Source organism: Ascaphus truei, chromosome 20 (genome assembly GCF_040206685.1).
Source record: "Ascaphus truei isolate aAscTru1 chromosome 20, aAscTru1.hap1, whole genome shotgun sequence".
NCBI classification, from domain to species: Eukaryota; Metazoa; Chordata; class Amphibia; order Anura; family Ascaphidae; genus Ascaphus; species Ascaphus truei.
Window position 1 is genome coordinate 6,134,442 of NC_134502.1, and position 24,390 is coordinate 6,158,831.

The 24,390-nt window shown below is 47.9% G+C and overlaps 1 protein-coding gene across 1 annotated transcript in view; it reads right to left on the reverse strand.

The window, feature by feature from the left end:
- Window positions 1-15,757, reverse strand: part of LOC142471267 (uncharacterized) — a 32,279-nt gene extending 16,522 nt beyond the window's left edge. Inside the window, 2 exon segments of the mRNA XM_075578079.1 lie at window positions 13,553-13,660; window positions 15,085-15,757. Coding sequence (XP_075434194.1) covers window positions 13,553-13,660; window positions 15,085-15,253 — 277 coding nt within the window. The 5' untranslated portion in view covers window positions 15,254-15,757.
- Between the last annotated feature and the right edge of the window lie 8,633 nt (window positions 15,758-24,390).

A 24,390-nucleotide genomic window follows, 5' to 3' on the forward strand; every position in this document is an offset into this window, starting at 1 on the left:
TCTTGTTACTGCATCACAGGAGAACGCATTTTCTACTTATCAAAGCAATATTGAGGTTTTTTCCACCCCTGGGATGTCTGTCTGAGCCAACCATGGCGTCCAGACTTTTAGGAAATTTTCGCCAGTATCATTAACTAAACTCGTTAATTTTTCCATCTGGCAGACGTACCAAATTCTGTTCCGAATCTTGGGAATTGATGGGATTTCACTTTGTTTCCATAATGCTGCGATCTCGCACCTCACAGCTGTTGAAAATGAGCAATAAGCTTGAGATCTACTTTTGCTATTCCCTTGTGAGCTCTACCTAATAGGAAGAGCCCTGGGTCGAATGATATTTTGAGGCCCAAGATCCTCTCTAGCCAATCTTTGATTATATGCCATAGCGGTGCTAGCCGAGGGCAGGACCACAGCATATGTAACAGATCCGCAGGGTCTCCACATTGTCGTGGGCACAATGGGGAGTATCCTTTGGCAAATTTCGATAGTTTGAGTCTTGTCAGGTACCACCTCATCAGGACCTTATATGCGTTCTCCTTTAATGTTGTACAAATCGAGCTCTTGGCTGCTGTATCTATTTGGGTCCATGCTTCTTCGTCTAGAGTCTCGCCGAGATCTATTTCCCATTTTATCATGTACCCTAGTTTATGGGAGACCTTGGCGGACGAACCGACTACTTCTCTATACAACTGCGATGTGAGTCCTTTAGTAGTTGTCTCTCTGAGACAGAGCTTTTCAAATGTCGTCAATGGGGGGTGTGGGTTAGTTTTATTATAAAATGCTCTGATCTGGAGGTACCTAAAAAATTCAGAGTGGGGGAACTTTTTGTCTGACCTAATTTGTTCGAATGTTATAATTTTGTCTCTTCCCTCCAGATCTTTTAGTCTTGAGATATTATTGTGTTTCCACAGTAAGAAATTTGCACTATTCATATCCGGAGCAAAGTGCGGGTTCCCCCACAGGGGTGTCATCAGCGTATTTTTGGTTGTGAGGCCACACTTAAATTTGACTGCATCCCATCATTGAGGATAGCGGCTGATGTATAGCTTTTAATCTCGCTATTTTTGGGGTCCATATTAGTTGGCTTAGTTCCAATGGGGAAACAAGTCGTGCTCTCTAATGCCACCCATCTTTTCAAATCGGGGTTTGTCTGCCATAGAGAAATTTGACATAATTGGGCCGCTCTATAATATTCTACCAAGCAAGGTACTGCCAAGCCACCTTCTGTCGGTTGTTTCAATAGTGTTTGTTTATAAATTCGTGCCTTTTTGCCCCCCCCCCCATATAAATTTGGATAAAGTGGCTTGTAACTCGTTTATTTCTGTCAAATTTATGGGTACTGGGAGTGTTTTAAACAAGTACAATATTCGTTGGAGTAAATTCATCTTTATGCTGTATATTTTGCATGAGATGTTGAATTTTGACCAGCGCCTTAGATCTTCTCTCAGGGCTCGAATTAGTTTGGGGTAATTAGCTTTATAGATTTCTTTAAAGTTACAGGTGATAAAGACCCCTAGGTATTTGATCGCCTTGCTTTGCCACCGGAAGTTAAAATTAAGTGATATATGTTTTTCTTCTGCTTTCGGGATCGTGACCTTTAAGGCCTCTGATTTTGATTGGTTTATTTTGAACCCTGATATTTTGTTAAACTTATCCAACAAGCTGAAGAGATTGGGGAGAGATGTGAGGGGCCTGGACAATACCAGAAGGACATCATCCGCATAGAGAGCTATTTTATGGACTTGGGACTCTCTTTCAATCCCTGAGATATCTGGGTTTTCTCTGATTTGGGCCGCTAATGGTTCCATACACATGGCGAAGAGCAGGGGTGAGAGGGGGCATACCTGCCTTGTTCCACTCCTGATCTTGAAGGGATCCGAAGGGAAGCCTTGGTGAATGACTCTAGCTGATGGGCCTGCGTAAAGCGCCATTATGGCCATGATTAAGTTACTATCGAATCCAAATGCTCCAAGCGTATCTTTTAAGTATGCCCAGTCGATCCTATCGAAAGCCTTTTCGGCATCTAGACGTAACACCATAACTTTTACTTTCTTGGCATTGGCTATTTCTAGCAGATCAATGATTCGTCGGATGTTATCGGCCGCTTGTCTATCTTTAACAAAGCCGACTTGATCAGTCTAGGTAGGATCTGACTTAATCTATTGGCAATTAATTTGGCATAGATTTTGATATCTCTGTTAATGAGTGAGATGGGCCTATAACTCTTACAATCTAGTGGGTCTTTTCCTGGTTTATGGATTATTGATCTTGACGCTTGGTGCATATGTTCGGGGAAGGGACTTCCTGCTAGTACCGCGTTAAACATTTTGAGCAGGTAGGGAGCTAATAATTTATTAAATTTTTTGTAATATAGGCCTGAAAAGCCGTCTGGCCCCGGGGCCTTTGACGCCTTTAAGTTGTCGATTACTAGGGAGACCTCCTCTAGAGTAAACTCTCTGCCCAACCTCTCTCTCTCCTCATCCGTCAGCTTCGTCAGTTTAGAGCTTGCTAGAAAATTCCCACGAGCTCTGTTGGTCTGAAGATTATGCGCTATTTTATCTCCATTATATAGATTCTCGTAGTATAATTTGAATTCCTCTAATATAATTTTAGGATTTCCAGAGATAATGCCTGATTTCCTTCTAATAGCTTGGATATTATAATTTGGGGTTGTGTATCGTAATTTGTTTGCAAGCATAGTATCTGGCTTGTTCGCTTTATCAAAAAACATCCTCTTTGACCAGTTCAATGAAATATCAGCCTGGGAGGTTAACAACAGGTTTAATTCGATTTTTACATCCTTCAGTTTTGTAAGGATGCTTGGGTTATTAGTTTGTTTATGATTATCTGAGAGGTTTTTTAGTTTAGATTGTAATAATCGGATCTTAGCCTCTCTTTCCCTTTTCCTCTTTGATGCCATATCAATAAGAATCCCTCTCAGAGTAGCTTCATGGGCCTCCCACAGGGATAGCTGGGAGTTCACCGAACTGGCGTTGATCTTAAAATATTGTTTTATTTCTTCCGCAATTAATTGAGAGATTTCCGGTATTTTCAGGAGGGATTCATTCAGTTTCCAGTTTGCTCCAGGTCTGTCTAGAGTTAATTGTGTGCACCGTAGCTCTATAGGTGCATGATCTTACCATGAAATATCATGGATCCCAGTATGGGAGATCTTTGGAACCAGTCTGCTAGAGACAAAGAATTAGTCGATCCTGCTATAAGTCGAGTGAGGGTGTGAGAAAAAATTATAGTCTCTATCGTGGGGGTGTTGCTCCCTCCAGATGTCCAGAAGGTTATTTTTTTTTAGGCCGAGACGCAGAGCATTTGGGCTAGTTTTGGGATACCTCTGTGGTGGGCCCGATCTATCAAGCTTAGGGTTAAGGGTGGTGTTAAAATCACCAGCTACTATTATTGGACCTTGTGCAGCTTTATGTAGTTTGTTGAAAACTAGTGTGAAGAACGTGGGGTCGTGGATGTTTGGGGCATATATCAACGCTAATGTTAATATTTGGCCGTTTATTGATCCTAATGGGGAAATCTAGCTGGCTCACTTGCTGCCTTTCCTCCCCGGTTCCCACTGGCCCACCCCTCTCCCAGGCAATCCTAACCTAGAGCTGGGTGCTAACAGGGCTAGCCCCTCTCCCTGAAGCTGTGCCCCTATTACCGGAGACGAGCACAGGGTTGCTGGTGCGGATGCACCCGCCTTAGCTCTTGGCTGGTAGGTAACCCTGGGGTGGTCTAATTTTGCCACAACCCCTGATACCTCCAGCCTATAGCAAGGCTGCAACAGTGGGGCTCTTAACTGAGAGCCCCCTTGATGCTCCACCAGGGTAATGGGAAAGCCTAGCTGCCCTACAAGCTGCCCTTCGTTCCCCTCCCCTGGTAACCCTATCTCCTGCCACCCACCGGTTACTCCTACAGGGGAACAACAGGGTACAGTCGTGGGAAAAACTAAGTCAGGGTCAGTCTGCGACTGGGTCTGGCTTACCTCGCTTGTCCCCGCAGAGACCGCCGCCTTCGTAGGTCCCGATTGCAGGGGTACTGGAGTGGCCGCCGCCGGCGTCATCTTGGCCGGAAAGCAACGGGCAACTGCCACAACAGCTCCCGGCTTTGGCACAGGGAAAATGGTGCAGGACATGGATCCCAGGTCCTTGAGGAGAAACATGGCTCCATTCAAACAAGGTGAACCACCCTCCTCTCGCAACCCCTGTCCCTCCCCCACTCAGAAAGGGCTCCGGCACGTTGCCAGAATCGCGGCTCTTCCGCCACCGTTACGGGTGAGCTCCGGGTGACTGCCGCAACAGCACTGGCTTCGGCACAGGGTCGCCGGCGTAGATCGTGGGGCTCCGGTGATCGCTGACGATCGTTGACTCTGCCAAACAATGTAAAACACCCACCTCCTGCACACTCCGAGCCTCCCCCCAAATCAAATCGGCTCCGGCATCATGCTGGAATCGCGGCTTCTCCTCCGCCGCCTGCATCCCGTGTCCTGGGAGCACTTGCACTGGCTGGACCATATCAGGTCGGGCCAGGTGTATCACAGAACCTTGCTGTAGCAAGCCGACCGCTTGCCGGGCACCGCTGCTGATGACCGGAAAAGATATGCTCCGGCCGCCGCTCCGCTGTTCTCCGCCGGGATCAGATGGATGGCCGCCACTCTCCACTGCTGTTGCCGATGAAGCCCGGCCAGGTTCTTCAGGGGACGTCCCGCGAAGGGTTGTCGACCCGGCTGGGCGGGAGCCATTGGAGGATGCCGCTAAATGGGTCACCTTTTCCGCAGCTCATGAGCGCTGGCCCTGAGGGGCTTTTTTGGCCGACCGCGCACGGTCCGGGCATCAGGCTTTGATGTGGCCCGCTTTGTTGCAGTGGTAACACCGCCGCTTCTGCCGGAGCTCCTCCGCTGCCGGTGGACTACCTCAGCTCAGGGAGGGGGTAAGCTCAGGGAGGGGGTAAGCGGGTCGGGACTTTGCCAGCTTCTGGCGCTCGTTCCGTTCCGCCTGGGACAACATCCCTCCCCACGCAGACATCAGTGAAAGCTTTTCCAGGGAAAATGGACTGGCCGCCGCAATGGCCGATACCTCTCCTGCTGTAAGACTCCCGTGGACTCCCCCTGCTGCCTCCGCAAGTCTCTGCCGTTCCGGAGCTGGGTCCATTCCCTGCTCTCTGGGCGGTTTGGTGGTTACAGCGGCTGCAGCTGTGGATCTTTGCTCAGCCTGCCGGGTTTTGTGCTCACTGATCGCCGCCTCTCTCTCAGCTCTATCGGCTGCAGGTTCCCGCTCGGACTTGATACATTCCTCCGGTCTCGGGTGCCCGGCTCGTCACACGGATGGCCAGCACTTGGGTTCTGGAAGCAATGCTTCTCACAAGTAGGGGAACAGTGAGGTGGTGCCATATCTTGTGTTATATATTGTACACTGTGTGTCCAATATCTTTAGCCTCAGGAACTCGCAATTCACCCGAGTTCCAACTGTATTACAGAGTCCCGCAGTAAACTGTAATACAGGTTCAATTCAATCCCACCGCTGCCATCAGTTTTATATAAGCCTGTCACGGTAGCTAGTGATAGGTTTATAAAACACACCAAAATATCTGGGTTGAATTGAACACGACTTAGATATAATAAATATAGTTTATTCCTTAAAGAAGGTGAATACACAAGATATACAAATAACAGACAAGAATTAGCACTTACTTAAGGGTTGGACAATGAGCAATCAGGATACAGGATTGCTACTTCATTCAGCAATACAGGTTCAGATGAAGACATCCCGAAAAGACTCGAAGACAATGGGTATAGGGCTTACACTTGTTAATATGGAGTTTCAGCCCTCATACCTTAACCTTGGGGCGCCTGAATGTCTAGCAGACTCCTTTGAAGTCAGGCCACCCTTCTGTCCGTAAGTGTGAATTATGACACTTACAGACCACTCGGGCTCTGCGTTCCCCTGCCCTATTGTACACAATCAGAGTGGTCAGCCTTTGATCAGAGGGTTTATTGTAGACCACTTGTCTCCCCCCTGAACATTAACATAAAGCAGAGCCAGTAACTTTTCCCGGGCTTTTATACCAGCCTTGCAAAACAGTATTTCTTTAATACACATATTAAAATAATCCGTTCTGTGGGTCTGAGCGGGCTGAAATTTGCCAGGTCCTCATGCCGGAGGACCATTGCCAAAGTGGCCAAGTTTCAGCCTTCCACGACCCCCAGGACCGGAGATACAAAAAATAAGTTAAAATCCCCTATAAACTTTAATGCAGGATTCTCCGCTAAAGCTAAAAGAAATATCTGCTTTTCACTCTCCCATTGAAATCAACGGGCTCCACCGCTATAGGCTTTCAATGTAGCAACTCCGCCGTTGAAGTAAATGGGCTCCGCCGCTATAGGCTTTCAATGGAGCCACTCCGCCATTGAAGTCAATGGGCTCAGCCGCCATAGGCTTTCAATGGAGCAACTCCGCCGTTGAAGTCAATGGGGTCCGCCGCTATAGGCTTTCAATGGAGCCACTCCACCATTGAAGTCAATGGGCTCCGCCGCCAGAGGCTTTCAATGGAGCAACTCCACCATTGAAGTCTATAGGAAAACCACAATTTTTACATTTGCGCATACTCCGTCTGGTTGATCTGAGAGGGCTGGAAATGGCCATGCGGTCATGCCAGAACAGTGACTACATGCGACCCTTTATGGGGGTCCCTCATTCCTGGACCCGGTGGTGGTCGAGTGTGGGGGTTCCTAGGGTCTAGGGGCAATTTTTTATTTTATTTCTGGGTGCCCTAGAACCTAAGTTTCCCACACCAATTGTAGTTGAACTCAGTGTGATCAAAGCTCTCTTTCATATATTGTATCCGCTTCTGCGGGCTGCGGTTTAGATGGCTGCCCACCCGTTCCTGGAGGTCGGCGTCAAGGAATCCCCATTGAAATGAATGGCTGCATTGACTTACAATGGGGAACCGCTGCTGCTCCTCTCGGGCGCCACCTGCAGGTCTTCTACGGAAACGGGCCCAAATCGCCGGAATCTCCATAGGGTTGTATTGAGCCCCAACGGCGACCTATGGAGAAACTGCAAAATGGAGCCTGTAAAGGCGGGAAAAGGGAACAAAAGGCTATAATCACTCCTCGACTATTAACCCCTTCCCTCCCGCATCCACCCCAGTGTATGTGTTGGTGCAGACACTGGAATGGGAACAATACATATTTATAGGGGGATGCACATTTGGCTACTTAAGCAGGGTAAAAACACATTACTGGACCGCAGTCCGGTTAACCCCTTGCTTCCCAAGTGAGAGCAGGGGGTGGCCAAACCCCCTCTCCCATGACAGTGACAAATAACACCATAGTGAAAATATATAATAATAAACATCTCTTTACAAGTAGAGTGTCTGTAGCTGTACTAGAAAGGCTGAGGTCAAGATAATGCCAGCTAGATCAAGAGAAAAAGAAGAAAGCGCAAGACCCTCATAGTGTAGTATGTAAAAATAGAATTTGTATATGGAAGGTAAAATATGCACGTACAGAATAGAAATACTATATAGGCATGTAGGTATTGTGAGATATAAGGGTATGGTAGTGGAAAGTGTATATGTTGCCCCTCAATTATTGCAGGGTTTCTGCCATAATTAAGCCCCAGGGAGATGCAGTGTGCAATTTTGGATTATTGCGACTCCTATTGGGTCCCTGGGGCGGAGCACTTGGAGAGTAGGGTGGGCCAGTGCTTTACTCCACGTTTTGGAGATTTACCAGGTAGAATCGAGACCGGGACTTCTAGCTCTCCCTGGTCTCACACAGCTGCAACTGCTAATGAAGAGGAGCAGCTGTTAAAGCCTGCCTGTGAGCAAACCAATTTGTTTTCAGAGAAGCTTGTACTAAGAGAGCGGTGTTTTGTGCTCAGTGGAGCAAGGACTTTTGTTTGTTTTGATTTATTTATGTTATCTGCTGCAACATCTTAATGGCAAAATAAACAGGCCAAAGCTTTATTTTCACCTCTGTGTCAGAAGACTGTCTCCGCTACTTGGAAGTGATGAAAGTGGTGATCCCTGGATGAAAGGTACATAGCAAAAGGGTACTTTTGTCACAGTATAAAAACCTGTAATGGATAAGGTGCTCCCACGACGGCTGCACAGACTCCACAGAAGGCACCACGTCTTCCTTCACAGGCTACGATATGGCCACGGATGCCAAAGTTGTTCACCCTCACATCACTGTTCCTCCAAGGAATGGGATAGCCAGAGTTGGTGAGGGAGTAGAAGAATATCAATCGAGATCCACTTTCTCCAGCAGTTACAGTTCTTGGGTACTGCGCGTCTCAACATCCAATCAGCACAGCAGAGAGACCCAATCCCGTCGTAATACAAGGGCAACAGGAATTTGAGGTCCATTCTCGATTCACGTTTTTCCAGGGGCAGACTTCAGTTCCTCATTCATTGGAAGGGATATGGCCCGGAGGAACGCTCCTGGGTACCTTGTCATCATATTCATGCTCCAGCTCTCCTTAAACAATTTCGTCGGAAATTTCCTCACAAACCTTGGGAGGATCGTCTGGAGTCCGATCCTCAAGGGGGGGTTCAGTAAGGGATCGGGGGACACGTGCCTCTCAGAGGGTCCCCATCACCTCGGCTCCCAGTGCGCCTGCTTGCTCCGGTACCCCTCCCTGTCGGCTCCTTACCTCTTCTGCTCGGGCGCCATGCTGCTCCTCCGCGCCGCACACCACATCCTTCCGCTTGCGTCCGGGGCGTGCGCACGACAATCTTACAGAGTGCGCATGCACCCGATCCTCTTGGCTGCCCTCCCGTGCCGCTGGTTCCGCCCCCCATCAGCTGCAGGCGATTTCCACTACTCACCTGTCTGACTCCCATCCTGCACATCTGGACCTATCCCTGGGCTTGCTCAGACAGGCCTCTGCTCCACCCCTTGCTACCATTTGTCCTCCTGCATTTATAACCCCAGTCTGCCCTCTCCTTCCTCGCCCTGCATAGTTCTTCTGTGACTCCTGTTGTGCAGTTGGCTATGCCAAGCTCTATTCTGTGTTGCAGCTCTTGTTCCTGTCCCTGCCAAAGACATTTTTTATTTCACCAGAGCTTGTCCAGTCTGTGCTCAGAGCAAGTCCGCCCGACACAAACCTTCCGGTCTTCTCCTGCCTCTTCCTATTCCGGAACAGCCTTGGAAGCATATTTCCATGGACTTTAATGTGAAACTCCCAGCTTCTAAGGGGATGAATACGATCCTTGTAGTAGTGGACAGATTTTCCAAGCACACACACTTTATACCCCTCAAGGGTCTCCTCAATTCAGCTACCTTGGCTGACAGTTTTTCTAAAGAAATTTTCAGGCTACACGGCGTGCCATTCTCCATTGTCTCGGAGAGGGGTACTCAATTCATCTCTAAGTTTTGGCGAGCTTTCTCTCAGAGACTTGGCATTTCCCTCCTTTTCTCCTCGGGTTACCACCCGCAGACCAACGGTCAGACGGAGAGAATGAATCAGACCTTGGAGCAGTATCTCAGATGCTTTGTGTCAGAATCTCAAGACAACTGGGTGGACCTATTACACTGGGCGGAGTTCGCTATTAATTCGCTGAAGAATGAGTCCACGCAAGAGTCGCCTTTCTTCATTAATTATGGGTTTCACCCCAGCAGCCTTCCCCTCTCCTCACTCCCCTCTGGTGTACCTGCAGCAGATACTCAGGTGTCTAATTTACAAACCTCGTGGAAGAAGATTCAAAAAGCCTTGCAAGGAGCCGTCCAAAAACAAAAAACTCAAGCAGATCGGCGACGTCAAGTGGGCCCGGAATACAAACCTGGAGACAGAGTTTGGCTTTCTTCAAAAAATATCAAGCTTAAAACTCCTTCCCAGAAGCTGGCTCCCAGATTCTTGGGTCCCTTCAAGGTCTTTGAATGAATCAATCCTGTAGCGTACCGACTCTCGCTACGTCCCACCATGAGGATACCCTCTGTGTTCCACGTCTCCCTCCTGAAACCCTTCGTCAAAATGTACATTTTCCGAACCGTCCTCGGAGATCCAATCCCGTTGTAATACAAGGGCAACAGGAATTTGAGGTCCATTCCATTCTCGATAAACGTTTTTCCAGGGGCAGACTTCAGTTCCTCGTTCATTGGAAGGTATATGGCCCGGAGGAATGCTCCTGGGTACCTTGTCATCATATTCATGCTCCAGCTCTTCTTAAACAATTTCGTCGGAAATTTCCTCACAAACCTTGGGAGGCTCGCCCGGAGTCCGATCCTCAAGGGGGGGGGTACTGTAAGGGATCGGGGGACATGCGTTTCTCAGCGGGTCCCCGTCACCTCGGCTCCCAGTGCGCCTGCTTGCTCCGGTCCCCCTCCCCGTCGGCTCCTTACCTCTTCTGCTCGGGCGCCATGCCACTCCTCCACGCCACATCCTTCCACACGTGGAAAGGGCGCGCGCACGGCAATCTTACAGAGTGCGTGCATACCCGATCCTCTTGGCTGCCCTCCCGTGCCGCTGCCTCCGCCCCCCATCGGCTTCACCTGTACCTGGGTGTACCTGGGTCTTTTGGGGAATTGCCACTGGTTTTTGTTAGAATAATCGCTGCCTCTACTGTATGCACGTACAGAATAGAAATACTATATAGGCATGTAGGTATTGTGACAGATATAAGGGTATGGTAGTGGAAAGTGTATATGTTGCCACCCCCCATTGACTGCAGGCGATTTCCACTATTCACCTGTCTGACTCCCATCCTGCACACCTGGACCTATCCCTGGGCTTGCTCAGACAGGCCTCCACTCCACCCCTTGCTACCATTGGTCCTCCTGCAATTATAACCCCAGTCTGCCCTCTCTTTCCTCGCTCTGCATAGTTCTTCTGTGACTCCTGTTGTGCAGTTGTCTATGCCAAGCTCTGTTCTGTGTTGCAGCTCTTGTTCCTGTCCCTGCCTCTGTTGAATACCTTTGGATTTGATCTCGGCTCTTGTTTGACTACGTGTACCTCGCTACCCCTAGACTCGGCTTTGGACCTCACTACGCTGCTATCTCCTGCCCCTTACCCACGGCTCTTGGACATTAACCCTCAGACTTCTGGCACCCCGGACGCAGCAAGTATCTTGTTAACCTTTTCTCATCAGGCCCGGCAGCGCATCTTACCACACTACGGGCATACCCTCACTGCTGTGGGTGCTTGTTATACCCTTACCCACCTCAGTACTGGGGACTGGCCTGGTCTGCGGGCATACAGGCGTTACAGTGACGTGTACCGTGTCACAAACTCCAACCAATCACAGCATCCCTGAAGAAGTGACCGTCATGAAACGTGTTGGAGTTTTTATTTTGATCCAATATGTTTATATATATTTCTGGTCAGAAAAGTACAGGGAGAATTCAGAGCAGTACTGGATCTCAGGAGGTTCAATACTTTCCTCCAACTAAGAAAATTCAAGATAGTATGATTAAACACAATTATTCAAGAAGTCAAGCCAAAGAACTGGTTGGTTTCAATAGACCTGAAGGATGCATATCTGCACATACCCATCAGAGATTCTTCATAATTCCAGTAAGGGGGAAGCATTATATATACACTGCCATCCCTTTTGGATTAGCACCTTTACCAAGGTAGTAGTTCCATTGGTGGTTGAGTTGAGAAAGAGGGCTATCCAGATATATCAATGACTGGATGAACACGAAGAATTATTGTTAACATCTCAAGACAAAAGGTGTTACTGTCAAACACACACACAGTAATCACAATCCTGGAATATCATGGGTGATGGGCAAGATTCCATATGAAACCACTGCAGAAAACATTCTTAGATCAATGGAACACAGCTCCAAAATATCTAGAGCAAAATATTTACATATATCCCAGAACAGGACTGGATCTAAGATGGTGGGAAATCCCACAAAATCTACATAATACACGATCCCTCCAGGAAGGTGATTGAATAACAATAACCAACAATCAGTTCTGGATGGGGAGTGCAGATGGGAAGACGGTTGGCACACAGAAGTTGGCCAAGGTCCTACAAAGAGCTTCCAGCAAACATGCTAAAAATGCGCGCAGTGAAGAACATGATCAAAAAATGTCACGCTTGTATTAAAGACAATAATATAAGAGTAGAGTCTGACAATATTGCCATGGTAATATACATTGCAAAAGAAGAAGGAACCAGAAGCGGGAGACTCACATCATGTCTTAGGATGACCACACGAACAACATCACCGCGGTTCATATTCCCAGATGCAAAAGAAAATGCTGCAGCTGACTTTTTGAGCCGAACAAGAATCCGTCCAGATGAATGGGAATTAGATATTGCGATATTTTACCAGCTGATGTATCCCCAGGGTCAGCCCCAGAGAGGGTTCCTATCTCAAAAACAAAAAAGTTGACTGCTTCTACTCAAGGCTTTCATAAGATCACTCAAATAAGACAAGAAGAACATGGTTTGCCCATCTGGTGAATATGGCAATAGATCCCACATGGCATCTCCCAGTCTTTCAGGGGACATGGAGATTAGGTGGCACATACTGAAAAAGAAGGGATGTTCAGATAAGGCAATTGAAACTCTAATGCCAGCCAGGCAACCTCAATTTTATTAATATACCGTTGACTTCAAGACTGGTGTCAGAAGAAAAATTAAGATTTTTCTGTTCTCTCTTTTTAGTCATTGATAGCATTTTTGCAAGATGGGTTTGACAAGGGTTTCAGTCTGAGTTACTTAAAAGGACAGGTTTCAGCATTATCAGCACTACTAGAGAGGAATTTAGCATCAGACACCTTCCCGACTTGCTTTTTTCCTCCATTTTCCAAGATACACCCTTTCCTCTGTTGCTCTACTGCTAAAACTCTAACGCAGGCCCTTATCCTCTCTCGTCTATTGTAACCTTCTACTGTCCAGCCTTCCCGGCTCTCACCTGTCTCCCCTACAATCTGAAGGGGAGGAACTAGCAAATTTAGTACCCAGTGCAGTGATTGGAGACCCAGAAAAGAAAATAACGGTAAACTATACATATACACACATATATATATATATATATACACACATTATATATATATATATACATATACATATATACAGTGGTTGACAAATCACCAAAAAATCTACTCGCCACACAAAAAAATCTACTCGCCACCTAGTACCAAACGTGTGCTGCTTGGGCCAATATTTACTCGCCCGGGGGTTAAATCCACTCGCCCGGGGCGAGCAAATGTATAGGTTTGTCGAACACTGCATATATATATATATATATATATACATATATATATATATATATATATATATATATATATATATATATATACACACACACATATATATATAAAAACTACAAATATATAACAACATACATACATACATACATACGTACATATATATATACACACACATTTACTCTTTTTTTCCCTAAAACATTTTTTTATCAAATGAACTTGCTAGAAATTAACATTGGAATATAAATACACCTACCAACGATTTTAAAGGGTTTTAAACAGTCAAAAATATTCACATTAACTTAACATTTAAGAACTCGGGGAGACTATTTATTAATTCTGACCCATGTTCCATGGAGATTATTATCCTGTATGTTACTCACCTGCACTGGTGTCTGGGTGGAGTTTCCCCAGTTGAATGTCCTGTTCCCCTCTCTCATCCTCTCTCTGTTCTTTAATTGATACAATATCTAGATGTTCATAGTGGAGGCCTGTTAGTTCCAATAGAGGATTAAACAGATGTGTATACATTTATACCATACATTATAGCAGTTTAAAGATATTGTAAAAATGTATATTCATTCTTAAGAATCTTTTATGGACTTGTCCTATCTCAAAATTAATTGACCCTATCTTCATAGTATTCACATATAAATTAAGATAGAAAAACATTTTAATTAAGAGTTTTTAACCCACAAGGGTTACGTCGCCATTTTAATACACTTGGGACGGTGTTCTACTAACACAGAAGAGAGAGAGACTGCAAACTTGTGTCTCTGCTGATAATATTTTTTACATAATTGGCATGAACCCAGAGTGGGATATTTTGGTTCAAGTCCATAACAAACAAAACATAGTTCTATACAAGTATATAACTATTCAACTAAATATTAAATTACAGATGCAGCCACAAGCATTAGAACACTTGCCTTGGAAATTCTGGGGCAGTCTCACAGTAAATGCCTCAACATTTCTGTGAGATTCTTAATGGCCCATCGCATTAACACCCCAGGGATCAATCAGTTTGAATGGAACTGCAGGGACCCCCCCCTGTGCTAATCATATGGGCCATTAAGAATCTCACAGAAATGTTGAGGCAATGTTGAAGAATTTACAATGAGATTGCCTCAGAATCTCCCAGGTACAAGTGTTCTAATACTCGTGACTGCACCTGCATTAATATTGAAAAAAAGTATATATGATATAAATATATTATGCTGGTGAATGTATGTAAAACATCTATAAAAACTCTAAGAAAACACAGCTAAATAAAACAACAATTGATAGCTCTTAAGCAATAAATCAGCTGGTGTAGCAACTCAATATCCATCCTCAGCTGGAGGGTAAGCAAATAAGTCCAAAAAAGTTCATAAGAGCTCATAGCTTCCAGTTAGATTTAGTAGTAGTATTGCAACCCTGTGGCTTCCCTGATGAAGCCGAGTACCCCGGTGAAATGCGTAGGATGGAGATAGCCGAGTAAACAGAGGATATTACCCAGCCCCCATTGACATTCCTGCACGAGAAGGACTGAGTGCGCATATGCAACCACACACCGTCGGAGCATCTCGACAAGTAGGTTAGAGGGTGGAATCCAAACTACACTATAGGGAAGCTGTGTCTGCAGCCCGAACAAACCCTAGAGTATTTGTGCAGGAGAGTGATTGAGGGGAGAGCTAAAGGAGAGACTCCTCAAATGCTAAATGCTTAAAAGAACTTCCCAAATGTGAGTGCAACCATTGGATGTTAGTTAATACACTGATTAACTTTTAGAAACAAATAGCACTATTGTTTATTTTTTGTTCTCGTCCCTTTTTTATTTTCATCTCTACCATTTTTGTTACATGTGGGTTTGACTGTATGTCACTTCTATTGAATCTAGCAGGACGCTATGAACTTTTTTTAAACATAGTTCTACCTGAACTCCTGTTTAATGGGATTCCCAAAGATTTGAGGGACTTGTAATTCTCCACCATTGCGTCCTTGTAAAGCCCTTTGTGTCCTTCTATATAGTCCCACTCCTCCATAGAGAAATAGACAGCAACATCCTCACACCTTATAGGTACCTGAGACAGAGAGAATCCCATTCTGCGTTCACGTAGAGCAATTTATTCTGTAATACCAATTACTTATAAAGAGACAGTAAAACAAGAACATGCAGAGAAACACAGAGAGAAGATAGAATAATACACACAGGTCCAGACAGAGCGTGGTCAGTAAAGGATAACTACTGTACTGGCTCTAATTTGGTATGTTCCAAGACCCCTGGCTGTTGGTTTCTCCATCACATATTTCCTTATTGAACAGGTAAGTATACTGTCTCTTTCAGCCAGCAGTCACCTCACCTATCTCCTCTGGTAAAGTTAATATAATAGACCTCTCCCTTATATTTGTTACCTGCCCAGTCTCCGCCCTTTTTTTCTTACTGTTGTTCTACAATAGAGATTACAGAAGAAAATAAGGACTCTGTGTGCATCAACAGGGAGTGAGTTAAGCTGCCTGCCTCTACTCACTTGCCACAGTGAGCTTGGGTCAGAACAGTCATGAATCTGGTATAATGTAACATTCCCCAGCAGTGCTCACCTCTCCAGTTAGCAGGTGGATGCTGCTGTGGGGGGAATTCTTCTTCACAGTTATGTATTCCTACAGAATGAAAGAGAGCTGTGTATGAGATGAGAGGTGAGGAGAGGGGATATGAGACAGGATGAGAGGAAATTAATTATTTTAAAAATCCATATAAAATTTGGCACATTTTGCCTTTTTTTAAAATGTTGTATTATGCAAGTTTTTTTGACGTATTTGTATTCACATTTATATTGTATATCGATACCGATTTAATAAACTTTTTTCTCATGTAGATTTGGATTAAATCAGGCAGGGTGGGCCACACTAATATCATAGATGAAAAGGGGGCTCGCACTTCAAAAGTTTGCTCACCAATTACGGGAGACCAGGTTAATCAACACCTTTTTATACCGGGATCATTGATTGAGCAAAGCAAGGAGGTAAAATAAATTGTCATGTATTTCAGGAAAAGACATATACACAATGTAACACAATTTACAGGGTTAACACACTTACTGGGAACGGATAAAATAGTCCTTTAAACAAAATTCACAAAAATGACCTCTGTAGGAGCCCTTTCCAATGACTGTGAGGTACTCACAAAATCCTGGAACTGATTTCGGCATGCAATGCCAGCCGCGACCGCTACGTTCTCAAAAAGTGGGACTTCAAACATTTTGTCACTCAAAATCTTTGAAGCCGGCTCGCGTCTATTCAGCACAGAGCACCTTTGAATTTGCCGCTGTTGGTTTGGCGCGTGGAATCTGCCCCTCTGATTGGCTGGAACGCTCCTTATGGGTTTCAGTGTCCTATTCACAAACCTCTACAGCCTATCAGAGCGTGGGAATTTCCCTGCCAGCCAATCACCGATTTTCCGGTATTGTAAAGCTGGGTGGGCAACTTTTTTCATTCTGCTAATGGGCATGCGCCAACCTGGCACCTCTGCCCTTTTGCATACTGAGCCCACCCATTGTCCATGCTCCACAGAGTCAGGGCTCTGGCAAATGGTGGCCGTATAGCCCTGTGTTAGCCCAGGATGCGGGTACTCAAGCAGAACTGCAGTACCCCATCTGTTCTAACAAATTGGCATCCCTGAGGCTTTCAAGTCCGGACTCCGAACTGACCCATAGGCACCAAGCTTGGTAGTCATCTGGTCCCTCGGCATCCATGACTTGGAAATCCCACAGTTCATTCACAGGTTATCAGTACATATACTGTGGCCTGTATTTTGTGTGATAAAGATGTGTAAGTCCCAGTTCTAGTGTCAGGGATGGAGTGAGGGTATATATTGTCTACACTCACTAGCCTCATTCTTGGCACACTCTACAAATAACATTTAAACCTTTTACACACAATAAATCACTCAGCTTTATCCTGTAGCATCCCCTGAACTCCTATACTAGGTTCAGGGTACCTGGGCATGTATCTGGGCACCCTTCCATATACTAGGGACCCCTCTTTATACTAGGGACCCCGTGTATGATTGCAGGTATACATTAACCCCTCCATGCCCGGTTACCTTGTCTGGATGATGCTGCAGCAGGAATCCTGGCGGTGAGTCGTAAGAACGCTTTCAGAGTCAGAGTTTGCCCGGAGCAATGTGCTTGGCTGCATCCGAGAATCTCACTCGATTCCTGGATCCAACTCTTGGGGTATCCCAGAACTCTGGAACCCCGATACATAGACACATTCTGTAAAGACTTTCTCCGGCAAACCCACGCTAAAACTTACAAGCCCAGAAATCTCCCGGTTCCAGCACCCCAGAAAAGGCAAAACACAAATAAATCTTTAATGTTGCATAATTTGCACACAGTCACAGTAATGCATTTCTGATATCTGGGTCCAAGAGCTGACACTCTAGGACCTTAACACACGGATCAGGGGTAGCCAAGTGGGCTTAAACTTTATTAGTGAGCCTGGTTAACCCCTTCACCGTCACATCACCCCTGTAAGCTATTAACAAAGTATATATATATACACACACACTAGCTTTTGTACCCGGCTTCGCCCAGGGAATGCATCTCCCCCCCCCCTCAGGTACATATCCCCCCGCTTCCGGAACATCTCCCCGCCCCCCCCCCCCCCACTCCCCTGCTTCCGGCTCATCTCCCCGTCCCTCCCGTGCTGCCGGCACATCTCCCCGTGTAGCTTTAGGCTGCGGCCACACTGCCGCTGAGCTCGGTCATGCTTGAGAGCAGTGACGTCACCAGCTCTCCAAGCATGAGCGATCGACTGTCCTGCAATTTTTTTAGAGCAGGAGCGGGGGACGTGTCATTGGCTGGATAGGGGCTGCCTCTGTGTATGTGTGTGTGTGTCTCTCTGTCTCCATTTTCCCTCTACAACCTTACCTCTCCTCTCTCCCCCTCATTGCTCTCTCCCACCCCCCCTTCCCCCCTCTTCTTTCTCTCCCTTCCCCTCTCTCCTTTCTCTCCCTTGCCCTCTCTATCCCCCTTCTCTCCTGTCTACCCCCTCCCACTCCGTGTCCCCCCTCCCACTCCATGTCCCCCCTCCCACTCCATGTCCCCCTCACTCTCACTCCATTTTCTCCCCCCTCACTCCGTTTTCTCCGCCCCTCCCTCACTCCGTTTTCTCTGCCCCTCCCTCACTCTGTCCCTCCCTCCGTTTTCTCCACCCCTCCCTCCATCACTCCGTTTTCTCCCCCCTCCCTCACTCCATTTCCCCCCCTCCCTCACTCAGTTTTCTCCCGCCCCCTCCCTCACTCAGTTTTCTCCCGCCCCCTCCCTCACTCAGTTTTCTCCCCTCCACCCTCACTCACTTTTCTCCCCCCACTCCGTTTTCTCTCCCCTCCCGCAATCCATTTTCTCCACCCCTCCCTCACTCCATTTTCTCTGTCCCTCCCTCCCTCCCTCACTAATATTTCTCCCCCCTCAACTCCGTTTTCTCCCCCTCCCCCACTCACTCCATTTTCTCCCCCTCCCCCACTCACTCCATTTTCACCCCACTCACTCCGTTTTCTCCACTCACTCCGTTTTCTCCCCCCTCCCCCACTCACTCCGTTTTCTCCCCACTCACTCCATTTTCTCCCACCTCCCCCACTCACTCCATTTTCTCCCCCTCCCCCACTCCATTTTCTCCCACCTCCCCCAGTCACTGTTTTCTCCCCCCTCACCCACTCACTCTGTTTTCTCCCCCTCCCCCATTCACTCCATTTTCTCCCCCCTCCCCCACTCACTCCATTTTCTCCCACCTCCCCCACTCACTCCGTTTTCTCCACCCCTCCCTCCCTCACTCCGTTTTCTCCGTCCCTCCCTCACTCCGTTTTCTCCGTCCCTCCCTCCCTCACTAATTTTTCTTCCCCCTCCCCCACTCACTCCGTTTCCCCCCCTCCCCCAATCACTCCGTTTTCTCCCCCTCCCCCACTCACTCTATTTTCACCCCACTCACTCCTTTTTCTCCTCACTCACTCCTTTTCTCCACACTCACTCCGTTTTCTCCCCCCTCCCCCACTCACTGTTTTCTCCCCCCTCCCCCTCCCCACTCACTCCGTTTTCTCCCCCCTCCCCCACTCACTCTGTTTTCTCCCCCCTCCCCCACTCACTCCGTTTTCTCCCACCTCCCCCACTCACTCCATTTTCTCCCCCTCCCCCACTCACTCCATTTTCTCCCACCTCCCCCAGTCACTCTGTTTTCTCCCCCTCCCCACTCACTCCATTTTCTCCCCCTCCCCCACTCACTCCATTTCCTCCCACCTCCCCCACTCACTCCGTTTTCTCCACCTCTCCCTCCCTCACTCCGTTTTCTCCGTCCCTCCCTCCCTAATTTTTCTCCCCCCTCCCCACTCACTCTGTTTTCTCCCCCTCCCCCACTCACTCTGTTTTCACCCCACTCACTCCGTTTTCTCCCCCCTCCTCCCACTCACTCCATTTTCTCCCCCTCCCCCACTCACTCTGTTTTCTCCCACCTCCCCCACTCACTCCATTTTCTCCCCCTCCCCCACTCACTCCATTTTCTCCCCCCCCACTCAATCCGTTTTCTCCCCCCCACTCAATCTGTTTTCTTCCCCCTCCCCCACTCACTCCATTTTCTCCCCCTCCCCCACTCACTCCATTTTCTCCCCCTCCCCCACTCACTCCGTTTTCTCCCCCTCCCCCACTCACTCCGTTTTCTCCCCCACTAACTCCGTTTTCTCGTCATCCCACTCACTCCATTTCCCCCTCACTCCGTTTCCCCCTCACTCTGCCTCCTGCCACTCACTCCATTTCCCCCTCACTCACTGTTTCCCCCCTCACTCACTCAGTTTTCCCCCTCACTCACTCAGTTTCCCCCCTCACTCACTCTCCCACTCACTCCGTTTCCCCCCTCCCTCCCTCCGTTTTCTCCACCCCTCCCTCCATCACTCCGTTTTCTCCCCCACCTCCCTCGCTCCGTTTCCCCCCTCCCTCACTCAGTTTTCTCCCGCCCCCTCCCTCACTCAGTTTTCTCCCCTCCACCCTCACTCAGTTTTCTCCCCCCCACTCTGTTTTCTCTCCCCTCCCGCACTCCGTTTTCTCCACCCCTCCCTCACTAAATTTTCTCTGTCCCTCCCTCCCTAATATTTCTCCCCCCTCTCCCACTCAACTCCGTTTTCTCCCCCTCCCCCACTCACTCCATTTTCTCCCCCTCCCCCACTCACTCCATTTTCACCCCACTCACTCCGTTTTCTCCACACTCACTCCGTTTTCTCCACACTCACTCCGTTTTCTCCCCCTCCCCCACTCACTCCGTTTTCTCCCCCCTCCCCCACTCACTCCATTTTCTCCCACCTCCCCCACTCACTCCATTTTCTCCCCCTCCCCCACTCCATTTTCTCCCACCTCCCCCAGTCACTGTTTTCTCCCCCCTCACCCACTCACTCCGTTTTCTCCCCCTCCCCCATTCACTCCGTTTTCTCCCCCCTCCCCCACTTACTCAATTTTCTCCCCCCTCCCCCACTCACTCCATTTTCTCCCACCTCCCCCACTCACTCCGTTTTCTCCACCCCTCCCTCCCTCACTCCGTTTTCTCCGTCCCTCCCTCCCTAATTTTTCTTCCCCCTCCCTCACTCACTCTGTTTTTCCCCCTCCCCCAATCACTCCGTTTTCTCCCCCTCCCCCACTCACTCTATTTTCACCCCACTCACTCCGTTTTCTCCTCACTCACTCCTTTTCTCCACACTCACTCCGTTTTCTCCCCCCTCCCCCACTCACTCTGTTTTCTCCCCCCTCCCCCTCCCCACTCACTCCGTTTTCTCCCCCCTCCCCCACTCACTGTTTTCTCCCCCCTCCCCCTCTCACTCCGTTTTCTCCCACCTCCCCCACTCACTCCATTTTCTCCCCCTCCCCCACTCACTCCATTTTCTCCCACCTCCCCCAGTCACTCTGTTTTCTCCCCCTCCCCACTCACTCCATTTTCTCCCTCCTCCCCCACTCACTCCATTTTCTCCCACCTCCCCCACTCACTCAGTTTTCTCCACCTCTCCCTCCCTCACTCCGTTTTCTCCGTCCCTCCCTCCCTAATTTTTCTCCCCCCTCCCCACTCACTCCGTTTTCTCCCCCTCCCCCACTCACTCTGTTTTCACCCCACTCACTCCGTTTTCTCCCCCCTCCCCCACTCACCCCGTTTTCTCCCCCTTCCCCCACTCACTCTGTTTTCTCCCCCCTCCCCCACTCACTCCATTTTCTCCCACCTTCTTCACTCACTCCATTTTCTCCCCCTCCTCCACTCACTCCATTTTCTCCCCCTCCCCCACTCACTCCATTTCTCCCACCTCCCCCAGTCACTCTGTTTTCTCCCCCCTCCCCCACTCACTGTTTTCTCCCCACTCACTCCCTTTCCCCCCCCCCACTCACTCCATTCTCTCCCCCCCCCACTCACTCCATTTTCTCCCACCTCCCCCACTCACTCCATTTTCTCCCCCTCCCCCACTCACTCTGTTTTCTCCCACCTCCCCCACTCACTCCATTTTCTCCCACTCCCCCACTCACTCCATTTTCTCCCCCCCCACTCAATCCGTTTTCTCCCCCCCACTCAATCTGTTTTCTCCCCCTCCCCCACTCACTCCATTTTCTCCCCCCTCCCCCACTCACTCTGTTTTCTCCCCCTCCCCCACTCACTCCGTTTTCTCCCCCACTAACTCCGTTTTCTCGTCATCCCACTCACTCCATTTCCCCCTCACTCCGTTTCCCCCTCACTCTGCCTCCTGCCACTCACTCCATTTCCCCCCTCACTCACTCAGTTTCCCCTCTCACTCACTCAGTTTCCCCCCTCACTCACTCAGTTTCCCACTCACTCCGTTTCCCCCCTCACTCACTCCGTTTCCCCCTCACTCACTCCGTTTCCCCCTCACTCACTCCGTTTCCCCCTCACTCACTCTGTTTCCCCCTCACTCACTCCGTTTTCTTCCCCATCCCCTCACGCACTCTGTTTTCTTCCCCTCCCCTCACTCACTCTTTTCTTCCCCCTAACTCAGTTTTCTTCACCCCCTCACTCAGTTTTCTTCACCCCCTCACTCAGTTTTCTTCACCCCCCTCAATCAGTTTTCTCCCCCCCCCTCCGTTTTCTCCCCCCCTCCCGGCACATCTCCCCCGCACATCTCACTTCAGACACACACAACACAGAAGCAGGCACGGACACGCCCCCGCCCCCTGCTTCTGCTCTAACATTATTGCATTACAGGCGAGGGAAACCTATAATGTCCATAACTTGGGAGGTGAGTGACATTGGAAGCTCAAAATAGTTGCATTGACCTACAAATCCGCAGCAGAATGTGCAGTCCAAGGAAGGAGGAGGAGGAGAGAGGAGGGAGGGGAGGAGGGGGGGAGGAGCAGGGGCAGCAGTGAGTGCGGGCGGCCAGGCGGAACCTCTGGGACTGCTCTGCGGAGCCCCGGCTGAGAATCACTAACACACACACAGTCCTATCAAGGCAAGGACACGTCCCCTCCCGTAGTAGCCACGCCCCCTCCCTTAGTAGCCACGGTCCCCGTCACTTGCTCTCGCTCTAACATTACTGCTGTCCAGCCGAGTGAAACTTAGAATGTCCATAACTTGGGAGGTGAGTGACATTGGAAGCTCAAAATAGTTGCGTTGACCTACAAATCCGCAGCAGAATGTAGAGAGAAAGTTTTGTGGTGCCGTTTGTGCGATATCGGTGCTTCTGACATACAAACAAATGGAAAACGGAATCCAACTTAGAATTATAGTATATATATAATACTATAATTCTATGTTGGATTCCGTTTTCCATTTGTTTGTATGTCAGAAGCATCGATATCGCACAAACGGCACCACAAAACTTTCTATATATATAGCAAATGGAAATATACTGTATGCTCATTTGCATGTCTTAGGCAGGTCTGCAACCCCGGTTTTCTGGCTATGCATCTTAACCCTGGCTGTGCTCAAAGCTGTGACCATGCAGCAAGCTTAAGCCTATAGGGAACCATGTTTAAAATGGTTTTAGAAGCAAAAAGTGGCACTGTGTGCTCATTTGCATGTCATTTCCCAGAATCCCTTGCTGCAGTGGAAATGCTGTGTGCTGGGTGATAATGGTGAAAGGCGGGGTTGCAGACCTGTCTAAGACATGCAAATGAGCAAACAGTATATTTCCATTTGCTATATGCTTTGCTGTGGAGGGTTTTTGTCACTTTTTTTTACTCACCATAACTTAACTATGTATGTATGTATGTATGTATGTATAGGAAAGGAACAAAACAAAAGAAAAAAGCTGCGCCTCCGAACCAAATAAATAATATCAAATATAATATATTAAATAAATATATAAGAAAAAGGGGGGGTGTGTGTGTTATAATTGTATAAAGTGAAAAATCAAATATAGAATATAAATATACACCTAATATTAGTAAATAATTGACTAACAAATACTCATATAACACCTGAAATATTGAAAATGACTAAACACTAAACTTCAACAAACAATGTTAATAACAAATGGTGAAATACAAGTTCATACATATAAAAATATATGATAATATAAAAACAAAAAACTAAAGAAAAAGGAAAAAACAGTCCTCAAATGATAGTCCAATATGAAGTAGAAACTGGTACAGGGGAACTCCGGCTGCTCTCAAAAATGGACAAACCACGTCCACAGGAAATCTAAAAGAAAAAGAGAGAAGAGAGCGCACGCCCCATCGCGTAAAAAGGTAATTTAATGAGGGGAAGGGGGGTAGAGGGGGTGGTTAAAATGCACTCACAAGGTTACAGATCATAAAAGCATTGTGTGATTATAATCACCACCATCCGGTTCTCGCTTCGTGTCCTTAATGGAATCCGGTCTCAGAACAGGATGGGTCCGCGTCCCAGCTGATAGAAAAGGCCAACGGTTATGAAACGTCCATAGAGAGTTCAGGAAAGTGTGGCTCTGTAATCCTCAAGCCTCCATAGCACCGGCGCAAGTCTCGGTCTGTTCTCTGCGCTGTGTAATGACGTAATGTCGTAGCGTCTGACGTAATGACACTCCCTTACGCGTTTCGTCACTCGGCGGGTGACTTTCTCAAAGGGCGATACTGAGAAGGGGTATGTCCGCTATTTATATACACAAACCAATGCTGCTTATTCAACAGAACGCCCCTCATCAGCTGTTGATGCTTAAAACTTAATACAATTGTTACCAATGTTAAAACACTCAGAATGTGCCTAATAAAAACTATTGCCTAATTGA